The sequence below is a fragment of the Mesoplodon densirostris genome, chromosome 1 (assembly GCF_025265405.1).
Source record: "Mesoplodon densirostris isolate mMesDen1 chromosome 1, mMesDen1 primary haplotype, whole genome shotgun sequence".
NCBI lineage: Eukaryota > Metazoa > Chordata > Mammalia > Artiodactyla > Ziphiidae > Mesoplodon > Mesoplodon densirostris.
Window position 1 is genome coordinate 103,945,472 of NC_082661.1, and position 13,742 is coordinate 103,959,213.

General features: G+C 59.9%; 1 protein-coding gene across 2 annotated transcripts in view; it reads left to right on the plus strand.

Annotated features, from left to right (window-relative positions):
* SORCS2 (sortilin related VPS10 domain containing receptor 2) overlaps positions 1–13,399 on the plus strand; it is a 553,507-nt gene extending 540,108 nt beyond the window's left edge. For both annotated transcript variants that reach the window (XM_060106386.1, XM_060106377.1), the window contains 7 exons: positions 293–416; positions 1,742–1,854; positions 2,829–2,954; positions 5,772–5,871; positions 6,360–6,462; positions 9,030–9,175; positions 10,964–13,399. In XM_060106386.1, coding sequence (XP_059962369.1) covers positions 293–416; positions 1,742–1,854; positions 2,829–2,954; positions 5,772–5,871; positions 6,360–6,462; positions 9,030–9,175; positions 10,964–11,028 — 777 coding nt within the window. In that variant the 3' untranslated portion in view covers positions 11,029–13,399. The remainder of the gene's footprint in view (positions 1–292; positions 417–1,741; positions 1,855–2,828; positions 2,955–5,771; positions 5,872–6,359; positions 6,463–9,029; positions 9,176–10,963) is intronic.
* The last annotated feature ends 343 nt before the right edge of the window (positions 13,400–13,742 follow it).

Consider the following 13,742-nt stretch of genomic DNA (forward strand, 5'->3'; position numbering starts at 1 on the left):
TCCAAGGATGAAGGTCCCATAGCCCAGCTGAGCATGGAGGGGGTGAGAAGGTTAAAGGGATCAGGGTGGAGGCCCTGCCTGGCAGCCACCATGCGCCTTCGACACCATCCACAGAGGGGGGCTCGGAGCCTCTGGAGAGAAGGGGCACTGGGAGATGGTGTCCGTGCTGGGGCTCAGGACCGGGCGTCTCTGGGGGGCTCTCTCCGTACCCCCCGGGGGCTGTCAGTGCAGCCCTGGCCGCACACTGGGGCCAGCTCTCCGGCCCAACCCTGACCCCCTCTCGTGCCCACAGCCCCTGCTGTCCCTGGAGAACTCTGTGACAACGCGGTTTGGGGACACAGGGGACGTGCGCGTGACGGTGCAGGCTGCCTGTGGGACCTCTGTGCTGCAGGACTCCAAGGTGGTCCGCGTGCTGGGTGAGTTTCCCCCCTCCTGTCCCCCGGGACAGGCAGCACAGCTCCTCCTTTTCAGGAGCTCAGGGTCGGGGGCAGGCGGTGTACATGCCACCGATGTCCTGGTCATCCCAGGCAGGGCCCAGCGGGGCAGAGGGGCCAGCAAACGCAGCTCTGATGCCCCTGACCTTGCTGGCCTCCATTTCCCCATCTGTAAAATAAATACCGACAGCTCCTATGTCCATGGCATTCACAGGCTCCACATGGCACAAATGAGGACACGGCTGAGGGGCTTGACAAGGTCACCCAGCAGCAACAGAGCTGGGATCGGGCACCAGCTCTGCCTGCCCACCGGGTGCCTGTCCTCAGCATCCCCGTTATCTGAGGATCGTCATGTGATTATATCAATTTTGTTGAGAGTCCTGCTCTGAATCCGTGTCCCATTTATTGGTGCTCACTGGGGGCTCTGAGCCCCCCAGGAGACATTTACGATAGAAAATTAGTCCTAAGAATGGAAGAGACCCCCACCCCAGCACCATGTTGCCCTCATCACCACACTGATAAACTCTCATTTTGCTTAAAGAACAGCCTCTCCTGTGGACAGCAGCCATCAGTTAAATATTTAGGGGACTGCCCTCAGCCATTCCTTCATTCACGAGTATGTGGGCACCAGGCCCTGAGCCCAGAGCCTTGAAACAGTCATCTCCACCTGCACTGCATGCTCACAGTTCACAAGGCACTTGTCCCTTGAGCTCCTCATCCCTGCAAAACCTCCTCCCATTTTACAAATCAAGAAACCAAGGCTCGGGAGGTAAACGGAGAGATTGCAGTTCACTCTGAGACTCCTGGTGCCGGGTCTTGTTTACCCCCTGCTACTTGTGGCTCTAGAATAGGTTTCTGAGTTGCGGACCCTGGGAAATGTGAGAGACAGAGAAGGTGGGGACTCTGCTCTCCAGGGACTCTTACTCTGGTGGGGGGACCAGCCCAGTCAAAGTCCATGGACCCCTGGGGGACGAGAAGTCAACGTCGTAGGGTGTGTATGTCCTTGTGAGTTGATGGGGCAAATCACACAGCAGGCTTGGCCCTCCCTCCAGGGCAGCACTGCTGTCCTCGTCATTGTCATCTTTGTTGTTGTTATTATTTTTATTAAATGGCAGCCAGTGTAGTGGGCCTGCCCGGGACAGCTGCTGGCACACAGACTGGGAAGAATCTTGTTTTCTGAAAGTGGGCCTCAGGATCCACACCCAGGGCCAGCCCTGGACCATCCAGGGGCTGTGGCCACCGTCCGCAGAGGAAGCGGGGCCAGGCACCCAGGACTGACCCACTCTCCCATCTCTGCCTCTTTCCAGATCAATTTCAGGTCATGCCTCTGCAGTTTTCCAAGGACCTGGACGCTCACAACCCCAACACCCCCGAGTGGAGGGAGGACATTGGCCTCGTGGTGTCCCGGCTCCTCTCCAAGGTGCCCCCAGCCCACCACTGGCAAAACCATCTTCCCACCTCTGGGTTGTGGGTGCCCCCAGAGAAGCGGGGGCTGTGCAGCCCCCAGGAGAGGGCAGGCGGGCTGCCCTGCAGTCCTGATGCTCTGTCCTTCACGTCGGCTGACAGTGGTGCTTGGAAGCCATGTAGGGTCCTCTTACCTGGCCCTGGGGGACATGCAGCCAGACTGTCACCTTGCAGAGGAGGGACAGGACTGAATCTTCCATGCACATCTAGTGAGCACCAGCTGTTTGCACAAGACACAGTTGCTGTCCTACAACAGAATCTCTTTAAAGGGATTTTCATTTACTCACTACGTTTCTCTTCTGGGCTGGATACTGGAGACAGAGAGATGAGTCAGTGTGATGGCTGCCCTCAGGGAGCTCACAGAAAGCAAAGGCAGTGCATCAGGGTGGGCATAGGGTACTTGAGGCCCTTGGGCCCCCAGTGGGAGAAAACCCAGCCCTCTAGAGTCATCCAAGGCTGTCACAGACTGAGGCCCACCCTGGCCATGCCTCCCTTTGGCCCATTAATAATTTGGGCAATATTGTCCTGGGTGTTGAAGGATGAATAGGAGTTTGCCAGATGAACATGCATGGAGTGGGACTTTCAGGAGACAGAGCTTTGTGGGTTGAGGGAGGTGCATGGCCAGGAGCCCTGACACTTGGGAGGACAGTAGCCAGGGAGGGGTCTTCTCACCTGGGCATGGTGGGAGGAATGAGCTGAAGGGGGCAGGCCTGGCTGAGCGGAGGCCAAAGGCTGAGGGACCAGGAGTGCTGGGCTGCAGTAGGTAGAAGGCAGTGCCATAAGCTGCTGGGGCCATAACTCCAGGTGTAGAGGGGTCAGGAATGGCCAAGACTCAGGCCACTCAGGGAGAGAGGCTATTCCTGGGCCCCTGGAGTGTGGCAGGGGACAGAGAAGGCCAGTGGATCAGAGTGGCTGTCTGTGTCCCCGTAGGAGACCAGCATCCCCCAGGAGCTGCTGGTGACCGTTGTAAAGCCAGGGCTGCCCACCTTGGCCGACCTGCACGTGCTCCTGCCCCCTCCAAGGCCCACGAAGAAGAGGAGCCTCACAAGTGACAAGGTATCTCCTGCGGCCACTGGGCCGGGTCCTCCCCACGCCGCCGAGGTTTTGGTGATGATTCCCGACAAGCACGGGGACCTCAGTCGCTCCTCATCACGTAAAGGCTTATCTCTCACTGATCACTGTCCCTCCTCCCCCTTGTGGCTACCCCAAGGTCACAATGGTGGGGGAGTGGGGGGGACCAGGGCATTGGGCAGGACCACCCCCTCAGGGGGACGCTCCACTTTCACTCCCATTTCATTGGCTAGAGCTTGTCACACCGCCCCAGCCTCACTGCAAGGGGTGAGCACCGGCCAGGGGATCCTGGGCAACAGTTTCAGAACATCCAACTAGGATGGGGAATCAAAAGATAAATGTGGGGGGTACTTCCCTCGTGATCCAGCGGTTAAGACTTCACCTTCCAATGCAGGGGTTGGGGGTTTGATTTCTGGTCAGGGAGTTAAGATCCCACATGCCTCACGGCCAAAAAGGCAAAACATAAAACAGAAGCAACATTATAACAAATTCAATAAAGACTTTAAAAATGGTCCACATCAAAAAAGAAAAAAGATGAATGGGAAGAACTTCACTCCATCTAGGGCAGCTGTAATTCCGTACCAAGCAGACAGTAATGAGTGTGGACGAGGATATGGAGAAACAGACCCCTCCTTCACTGCTGGGGGGAGTGGAAAATGGTGCAGCCACCGTGGAAACAGTCTGGTGGTTCTTTAAACAGTTAAATGCGGAGTTAACAAATGATGCAGCAGCCCCACCCGCAGGAGTGTCCCAAAGAGAACTGAAAATGTATGTGCACACACACGTGTGCCTGAATGTTCACGGCCCCAAAGTGGAAACAACCCAAATGTCCACCCACAGATGAGTGGATGAGCAGAAGGTGGTCCATCCACACAGTGGAATATTATTCAGCCATCAAAAGGAATGAGATTCTGATCCAGGCTGCAACTTGGTTGAACATTGGAAACATGATGTAAAGTGAAAGAAGATGGTCACAAAAAGCCATGGATTGTGTGATTCCATTTATATGAAATGTCCAGATTAGGCAAATCCACAGAGACAGTGCATTGCTGGTTGCTGGTTGCTGGTTGCTGGGGGCTGGGGGCTGGGGGCTGGGGAGTGACTGCTCACAGTTTTAGGGGTTTCCTTTGGGAGAAAGAAAATGTTCTGGAATTAGATAGTGGTGATGGGCATGACTGTGAATATACTAAAAACCATTGAATTGTACACTTGAAGAAAGTAAATGTTATCTCAAAAAAAGATGAATCAGAGCCGCAGCCAAGCTCTGAGCTAATCGAGAAGACAGATGCTCATGCAGACGGTCTGGAAAGAGTGACCCGCACGGAGGCACAGATACAGCAAGACCAGCAGGACCCCTGTGGGTGGGTGGTAGCGTCCCATTTTACAGACGAGGGAAGTGAGGATCAGTGAGGCCCCCACCAGGAAGCACAGCACGGGCGTGGAGCCCCACTGTCACTCTGGCTGCCAAACTGTGCTCAAGCCACTCCCGGGCGGCCTCCTGGTGGACCTGTGCCTGTGCCAGCCTGACCCACAGCCCGTCCCAAAGGGCGTCCACATCTGCACCTGGGGGCTCCCGGCCAAGCCCCCAGCCCCTGCTGATGCGGTGTCTCTGGAGGTGGGTCAGTGGCGGGTTGAGAGGCATCGACCCACTTCTCAGACGAGCTGAGGGCAGAGGGGAAGGCTGCGGGGGTCCCAGGTGCCAGCACGGGGCTCAGGGGCTGCACCCACTCGGGACGCTTCTGAGTGAGGGCTGGAAGGGAAGGAGGTGAGAGACGGGGGGACTCCACCCTCATTGTCCTGAGTGCTGTGTCTGCCACATGCCCGAAGTCAGCGAGAAAACTTAGCCACACGCCACGGCCACGGACAGCAGGCTTGCCTTGCTGCGTACCGAGCGCGGGGCTCAGGGCGCCACCCACGATGCTCCTACGAATCCTCACGTCGACCTGAGAACGGAAAGGTGCAGTGACCCCTCCAGGCCATGAGATCAAGGGGCAGAACCAGGTGTCTTCCCGGACCCTTCAGGTCTGGGGCTGTTGGCCTGTCGTTTACACAGTTCCCGACTCAGGACCCTCCTTCCATGAGCAGGGAACGGGCCTCGTGGAGTCCCAGGTGCTGAAACGCTGCTCAGGGAAGCAGCCAGCAGAGTCCCCAGGGTATATCCCCCCGAGGCCCAGGGAGCAGAGCCACGGGGCCCCCATCCCTGAGGGGGACCCTCCCCCAACCCATCCGCACCCACCTGTGCAGAGGGTGACAACTGACACCCCTGTGGGCTGAGTGGTTCCCTTCTGAACACCAGGAAAACCACCCCCTCCTGAACTGCCAAACCAGCTGGGCGCCCCAGAGGCCAGCTGCCCCCTCCCCCCACCATGATCCAGCAACATCACCTCCTGGGATTTCTCTGCCTCAGGTGTAGGCTCACTCGCCTGCCTGGGTCACCTCTCCTGTCCCTGTCTTGTCTTCTTACTGGTCTTCCACCTCCAAGAAGCCTCCCCTGATTACTTCTGGGGTTGGGGGCCTCCTGGAGCATCCCTGGGTTTCCCCAACTTTACCACACTCCATGGTCCTGACTAAAACTAGAGCGTTCTGAGGGCAGGGCCACATTTGGGTCACCTTGTGTCCCATTGTAGGTTCTTGGTGAGAGTTCATTGGTGGCTAGTATTCCCATTTTACAGAGGAGGCGACTGAGGCCCAGAGAGGCTGAGCCCCATGGCTCTGGAGGGTCAGGGTAGACATCTGCCCAGCTCTCCCGCTCCCTCTGCTAGGTCCCCGAGGACCCCCTCACTCTCCGCTCTGTGCTTTCAGAGGCTCATGGCCATCCAGCAGGTGCTGAACGCACAGAAGATCAGCTTCCTCCTGCGTGGTGGGGTCCGGGTGCTGGTGGCCATGAGGGACTTGGACACAGGTGAGAGGCCTGGCCTGAGCTCACCTCTGTAGGGTGGGGTGGGCGTGTGTCCAGGCCCCTCAGACGACACCCATTACTGTGGACACTGGGGTCAGAGGGACCCCCTCTGCCGCCCGCACACGCGCTCCTCCTGGACGGGTGGTTGCCTCCGGTTAAAACCCAGTCACACCAAGGGCCTCACGGTGCTCTCCACGGACACAGCACAGAGCTCTTGCTTTAATTATGTCATTTAGAGTCTCAGGTGACTCTGTCCCCGCCCCCCACCGTGGACTATCCTCCCCACTTTGGGCAAGGATCTTTGCAGGAGCTGAAGAGCTGCGTTCTGCCCTGTGCAGCCACGTGTCCACGCCAGCATCAATCCGGACAGAGGAGTTCTGTCCACTTTCCAGGAGGAAGGACCAGGGCTGGGATTTACTCAGTGGGGGTCCTGGGTGCCAGGAGGCTGGCCGGTGCCCGCACTGACCACTCACAGGCTGCTTTGCTCACAGATTCTCCAAGCCTGGGAGGAGGTGGCGGCTACTGGGCAGTGGCAGTCCTCCTTCTCATCGGGCTGTTCGCGGTGGGAGCCTTCATCCTCTACAAGTTCAAAAGGCAAGGTCACCCGGCCTCCCTGGGCTAACCGGGCGTGAGGGCAGGGCCTGGTGGTGGGGGGGTGCAGCTTCCCAGCAGGTTCTTGGAGGGTTGTGGCTGTGCCTGCGATGGGTCCTGGGGTGGGGAGTGGGCTTGTCTGGACCCACAGCCTGGTTCTGAGTCACCTTGATCCCAGAGGGAGACAGCCGACCACTCACAACCCAAGGAGCCTCTTCCACCCCCATCCTCCTTTCTGCTCCACCCACCCATTTTACAGATGAGGAAACCCAGGCTCAGAGAGGTTAAGTGATTTTCCCAGGGCCACACAGCTGAGGAGTGAGGAGTGGGGCTCTGACCCCAGGCTGTGGCCAACCCCCATGCTTCCCCCAGCACTCATCCACCCCTTCCCTCCGCAAGCATGATCCAGAGCTGCCGTGTGCCAGGCACTCCACAGCGAGGGGGCTCCAGCTTCCAGATGGAGCGGCTGCACGGGACACCCAGGGCCGGAGCGGGGGGCGGCTGACACCCAGGGTGGGAGCGGGTGGGTGGCAAGCACACCGTGAGGTCATCGGGAGGGGTTGTGGTGCCTCCCTCCCCCTCTGACCTTAGTCCTCAGCTGTGAAATGGGTTTAATAACCCTCGGTGCTGGGGTTACTCGTGGGCACCCTCGAGGGCCTGGGAATGAGCAAAACGACCAGAAAGTGTCACCAGACTCATTTCCTGCAAAACGCAGCTGCCAGATCTGAGCCCGTTGTTTCTCCCCGTCTTGCTGGTTTGGCTCCAGTGGCCTTGGGGTCTCCCTGGTTGGGGTCGCCCTTGGGAACAGACCAGAGACGGAGCTGACCCTCCCCTCCCTGCTCCTCTGAGGCCGAGGCTCCTTCCTCCCCCGAGCCCTGGACACTTCCGGGTCTCAGTCCTCCAACACCGTTCACACTGGGTGGCAGCCCCCCAACCTGCAGGGCAGCCCAGATGGCAGCAGGGCTGAGTCAGCCTCGGAGACCAGGCTGCTGACCAGCTCTGTGGTCCTGGCCAGTCTCTTCCCCTCCCTGAGCCTCAGTTTCCTCATCTGTAAAAGGAGACTAAGCAGGAGGAGGGTAGGACAAGGGAAGAAGAAGAGGGGGAGGAGGTGGGGAAGAGGGGCAGGGGGCAGGGAGGGGAAGATGGGGAGGGGAGGGGGGTGGGCAGGCACAGACGCAGGCCCCCAGCTCCTGCAGACCTTCTCCTGTGCCCGTCTCCCTTGTTGCCATAACGCCGTGTTTAATTGGGACCTTGTGAAAACCGCCCAGCTCAGGCCTGGCTGAGGCAGGCCATGGGGTGTGAGTCCTGAGAGGCTGAATGAGAAAACGATTTAGACGCCGCCTCCCAAGTCAGAGCCGAGTTGCAGGCAATGGCTGGAGTCGGGACCTGCCCCCACCCCTTTCTCTTACCCCTTGGACCACAGTTTGGGTGCACCCATTTGGGCTTTTCTCAGGGCACTTGAGAATTGCAGGGCGGCAGGATTGCCTGGGGGTGGGCAGAAGGCAGGCCTGGCAGGTCGGGAGTGAAAGGGGCAGAATTCCAGTCTCTTTCAATTGCCTTCTTCAGACCCCCTGAAGGCCAGATTGCAGTTTCCACAAATTGCTCCAGATTTATCACACACAGTGTAAATGGCCCAGAAGGAACCTACTACCTTGTCCCCAGAGGAGGGGGAGGGAGGAGGAAGGGGAGGACCTTGCAGCAGCAGAGAGAAATGCCCCATTTGTCCAGAGGCTTTAAGCTCTGTGGAGCCCAGGGAGCTGGGCTCTCCTGGCTGATGCAGCAGTCAGTGTGGGCTGGGCCCGGCTGCGTAACAAACAGCCCCTAAGTCTCAGAGGCTCACAGCCATCAAGTGCTACAGTCCACTGGAGCTGGCCACATGGGCCAACCTGCTCTGGGCCCTGAATGTGTATCCTGCCATCTCAATATTTCCAGAGAACTGCCAGTGTCGGTGAGTGGCTCTGAGGAAGCCCACTCTCCCACTGAGTCTAACTCCCTCTTCTGTAAATTGGGACCATGGGCTCTTTTGGGGTTTTGCTCCAACTAACTGGGGTGTTGAACATGAAGGAACCTGGTCCAGGGGCCCTGAGCCCGGTCCCAGCTGAGGCAGAGGGGGCTGTGCCCTTGCTCTCCTCCCCCTCTGCCCTGGAGGGTATGGGAACTTGAGGACGGTGCAGCCAGCCCCAAAACCCCAGGCAGGGCTCAGCAAGCACCTCTCAGAGCCAGTCAACATCACGTGCCTTGTGGGAATGCATGCCAACCCAGCCAGAGCCCTGAAGTGCAAGGTGATGGGGACCTGAAAGAAAATAAAACAGCCTCTCCCTGCAACATGCCTGAAGGGAGACGGATGGACAGCGAGTACCCCGTGTGCGGGGGCAGAGGGAAACCCAGGGCTGCGGGAGCTCACGGGAGGGAGGGCTTCCTGGAGGAGGTGGCTTGGCGCAGAGGCAGGGCAGGAGGCAGACCCAGGAGCGATGTCAGCACCACACAGAGGGATGGCCCAGGGCTCCGCTGGGGGCTTCTGGGGACGGGCATCCTGGGCAGAGCCCTGAGTCCCCACCTCCGTCCTGCAGGAAACGCCCCAGCAGGACCGTGTACGCCCAGATGCACAACGAGAAGGAACAGGAAATGACGAGCCCCATGAGCCACAGCCAGGACGTGCAGAGTGCCATCCAGGGTGAGGAGTTTATAGACGATGAGCTCCACTCACAGACTCTAGGTAACGCCCACCCCGAAAACCCCCTCCCCTTCCCTCGCCACCTGCCCCCCCCCCTCCGCTGGCTCTCCCCACCCTTAACAGCCGCTCTCTGCACCCTCTACACGGTGACCGCCCCACCCCTGGGTTGCTGTGAGACCCCCAGACAAGCAGCCAGGAGGACACTCCAGAAACGTGTCACTGTCGTGGGTTGTGTTTTCACCGCCCCTTTACCCCCTCCCACCCATATCCACTGTGTCCCCAGAGCTGTGGGAGGTGGAATCGCTGTCCTCACCTTTTAAATGATTGGAGGTGAGGCTCAGAGAGCTGACGTTGCTCACCCAGGCAGCACAGCGGACAAGTGGCTGGCCTGGGATCCAGACGCGGGCCGGCCGGACCCCAAAGCCCGCATCTCTCTTTTCTCCCTGGAGTGTTCCGGAGCTGACCACTCCCGTCCTCCACAGTTCCCTGACCTCGCAGCCCCACAGTCTCCCACGGCCGGGTTCCTCTCAGGGACGTGGTCCACAGCCTCCCGGGACGGTGACAACAGCTCCGATTTCCTGGGCACTTGCTTCTCACCAGGCCCAGTGCTTCCCGACACAGTCTCGCAGCCGGCCTGGGAGGCAGGCCCTGGCCGTGTGTCCATTTGACAGATGGGACAGCTGAGGTTCACAGCAGCCACTCAGTCTCCCAAGTCACTTAGCTGATAAGAGGCGCAGCTGATTCTGTGTCCCTCCCCCACGCTGCGGCCCAGGCTCAGGGCCAGCTCCCACATGCGCCCCAAGACCCCTCAGCCCAGGCCAGCGGTGGTTGGAGAGCATCGGGGCCCCATGCGGCCTCCTGGGTGGTCACCCCCATCTTCATCAGGTGGTGTCGCACCCCACGTGAAAGGTGGTGGCAGAGGCTCCTGGTGGACCCGGGCTTCCCAAGCTCAGACAGAGGGGTGGGCGTCCCAGGGAGATGAGAGAGTGGCCCTCCTGCCTCCGCAGCTCTGCCGTCAAGCCCCGAAGAGCAATGATAGCGTAATAATAAGGGATTCTTTTAATGGAGCACTTAGTGTGTGCCAGGCCCTGCCCAAATCCTCAGGGGCAGTCCCTTCGGGACCCCACTACCATCCTTTAGGGGAGGCCATATTATCATCCCCAAGTTACAGATGACAAAACCGAGGCCATGAGGTGACACGCCTTGATGAGGTCTCCCCCCGCACGCGGGGCTCACCACCCCATGCCCCCCCGGTGGCCCCACTGGAAGCTCTGGGCCGCTTCCTCCCCACGTGCCCGGGGGTCTGGGGGGCTCCAGGCCGCCCGAGCCGGCTCCTTCCACCGGCCACGCCTCCGGCCCTCAGGCTCAGAACACAGCCCCGCCCAGGACCCCGGCAGACCCCTTCCCTTCTGACCGTCACTGTGCCCTTCTCCCTCTGGCTGCCTCCCGGGGCCTTGCCTCGCCACCCTGCAGTGCCCCCTGCCCGGGGGGCACAGAGCCCCTCCTACATCCCCCTGCCGCCGACGCCGGGCCGGCCACTGCAGGGCAGTGAGTATGGTGGCTGCTGGCGGGCATGGCCTCACCCCCGGAGGCCCCCTGGGTCCACTGCTTGTGCCGGCACCAGGAGAGCCCACCCTCAGTCACCTCCCCCAGGAAACCTAGAGACGCCCACCTCTCCGCGCCTGCGTCCAGGCACGACCCGCAGGGCTGCAGGAAGCGCAGGATGCCCCGCACGCCGGTTGAGGCCACACCGTGTCCCGCACGGCCCTCCGTCCTCTCTCTGCCCCTCGGCCGGGCGTGTGCTCACGCCTGGCATCTCTGTGCCTCCAGGGAATCACTCTGGCGTGGTCCTGAGCGTCAACTCCCGAGAGATGCACAGCTACCTGGTGGGCTGATGCCACTGGAGGCCGCTCCCAGAGCTCTCTCCTCTCCGCCGCTTCATCCCCCACGGAGGGCACAGGACCACACGTGCCACTGGCACGGGGCTGGGACCGGCGTCCCCTCAAAGACCTCGGAAAAGCCTCCTCCTCCAGCTGTGTCCACGCAAGGCGACAGATGCGCCTCTGTCCAGCTCAAGCCCGCCCAGCCCACGGCCGCCCAGGAGACCCACCAGCTCCCGCCCCCCCCGCCGGACACCAGGCCCACGTGCCACCCGCTGAGCCGCCCACCCTCCCAGACTCTGGGCACTTCTCTGGACCTCACACGGCCACCCTGGCTGCCCACGGCTGGTCACTGCAGCCGGGCCTGACTTCTCGTGGCCGAGGCTGGTCCCCCTGAGTCTGGGAGAGGCCGGGCTCTCAGCACCGCTGACCTGCCCCCATCACCTGTGCCGCGGGCTCCCGTCCCAGCAGAGGGACAGCGGGGCCCTGCTTCCTTCCTCATAACCTCCAGGAAGGCAGCTCCCACCGCAGGGTCGTCCCTCTGCAGGGGTATCCACCGCCCCGCCAGAATCCAGAAAGCCAGTGGTAGGCCCTCCCAATACCGCCTTCCACACCTCCCGCTGTCCTTCCTCTTTTTAAACTGCAGATAATGTAAATACCTCTCTAGGTAGCTGTTTGCGTTTTTTCGGGGGGAGGGTTCAACTTCCTATTTTTATTGCCAGGCAGTAGCCCCATTCTCGGGAACCCCTTTTCCAGAATGCCCAGGGATGCTCCTCTGCCCCTTCTGGCAGCCTTCTCTCCTGGGGCCCACAAGGCAAAGGCCCTCCCTGGCTTCCCCCCAGCCAGCTCGCCCCAGCCCCTCACAGGGTCCTAGGGATCCAGCGCCTGCACTTCCGAAGGAAGCCAGCAGGCGGCGCCCTCGCACGGGGTTCCCGCCTGCAAGATCCCGTCTTAGTGGCCGCGGTGGGAACGGCCTCTAGATGCCCAGAGTGTTCTGTGCCTCCTCATAGCTTGAGGGACACATGTAGGAACCGGGAACCAGGCGGGATTTCGAATGGCAGAGCCCGAAGGGCCGCCAAGTAGTGTGCTCCTCGTTTTGAAGATGGAGAAACTGAGGCCCAGAGAGGGAGTGATTTTCCCAAGGTCACACAGTAAGACGGCAGCAGAGGCGCCCAGGAGCCAGCCCCCTGCTCCCTGTGCAGTGTGATTCCACTCACTCACAGATGCCTAGAATCAGGGACACTAGGGATATATGGGGGCAGATTTTCACCTTTTGCCTTGAAACTGGAAATCAGTATCCCCTCCCCATCCTCTCCCTCCTCCCCCTACCCACACCCCAGGCTGGGCTCTCAGGTGGCCGGGGCCTTCCCCTCAGAGGTGGGGACACCACAGCCCAGGCTAGGAACTCGCTGGCCGTGGGAAGTCCAGAATGAAGACTGGGGGGCATTAGCCCACTTGCCCAGAAAAGAAACGTGGCCTGCGGGAGGGAGGCCAGGGATGCATCCTCACGCCCAGAACACTTGGGAGGCCCTGAATCCTTGTGGAGTGGGGGACCCCTGGAGTCCAGCTCCTTGTGGGGACTCAGACCACCCGAAACCAACTCAGAAGGGGTCACTGCAGGTCACGGGGCAGGCGACAGAGGCGTCCCTTTTCCCACCCTGCCGGCCCACCGCCTGGAGCTCCTGGCCCAGCCCCGCAGAGCTCGCCCTGCAAGCCGTCCTCAAGACCCTCCTTGGGGAAGGGCTGGGGCAGTGGACCCCAGACTGGAGCTGGGGGGCTGTGTGGGAGAGGCTGGGTTCTCCGGGACTTTTGCCTCCCCGCAGCCTGCCCGAGTTCACCAAAGACGGCTTAGGAACCCTGTGTCTTGCTGTCCACCCGCACCCGGCCCGTCCTGTGAGTGTCAGAACCAGGGTCAGACATGTGTCAGCACTGTCCAGGTCCAAGGTCAAGGTCAGCAAGGACACAGCCCCCAGCTCAGCAGTGCCTGCGGGTGATGAGCCCTTTGCCCTTCCTTGACCCTCAGCTTCATTCTCTCTGTTGGGGTAGGGTTTTCGCTTTCGCTATTTGTGTTTTTCATGTATTTTATGTCATTATTTCTATTAAGAGCATTTTGGGTGTGTGGACCCAAGAACCTGGGAATAAGTCGGCACCTATAACGATACTTTCCCATTCCCATAATCGTATCAATCAACACATAGGTCTATGGATTTATCTGGTTCTACATTTGAGGTTCTGTGTATTTGGTGTACAGGTACACGCAGGCACCTGGGAATAACGGGCTGGGCTTGGGCAGCTAACGTTTCATTCAGCCGGGTTGAGCCCATACTTCGTATATGCACATAACAGAGATGCGATCGATTCTTTCTTATTTTTCCTTTTTAAAAAACAATAAATCATTTGTGATGCTTTTAACAAAGATTAAATGAATATGATCAGCGTTTGCCTTATTATGAAGCTATTTGTCAACATTTCCCTAAACACTCACCCAGGGCCCTAGAATTTCAGTGTCAGGGACACAGGGAGAGGCCGGGAGGAATTCTCGCAGTTTGTGGGGCAGGTGCCGGGACACTGACCATCTCCATCATGGGATCGGGACGTGCCACCCCAAAGCAGTGATGTCACCACATCCTCACACCCGTGTCACCTCACTTCTCCCCTGATGGCCGGCTGAGGGGTCCTGGAGCACAGCCCATTTGCCAGGTGAGGCGCAGAGGCCAGGGGTTGAGAGC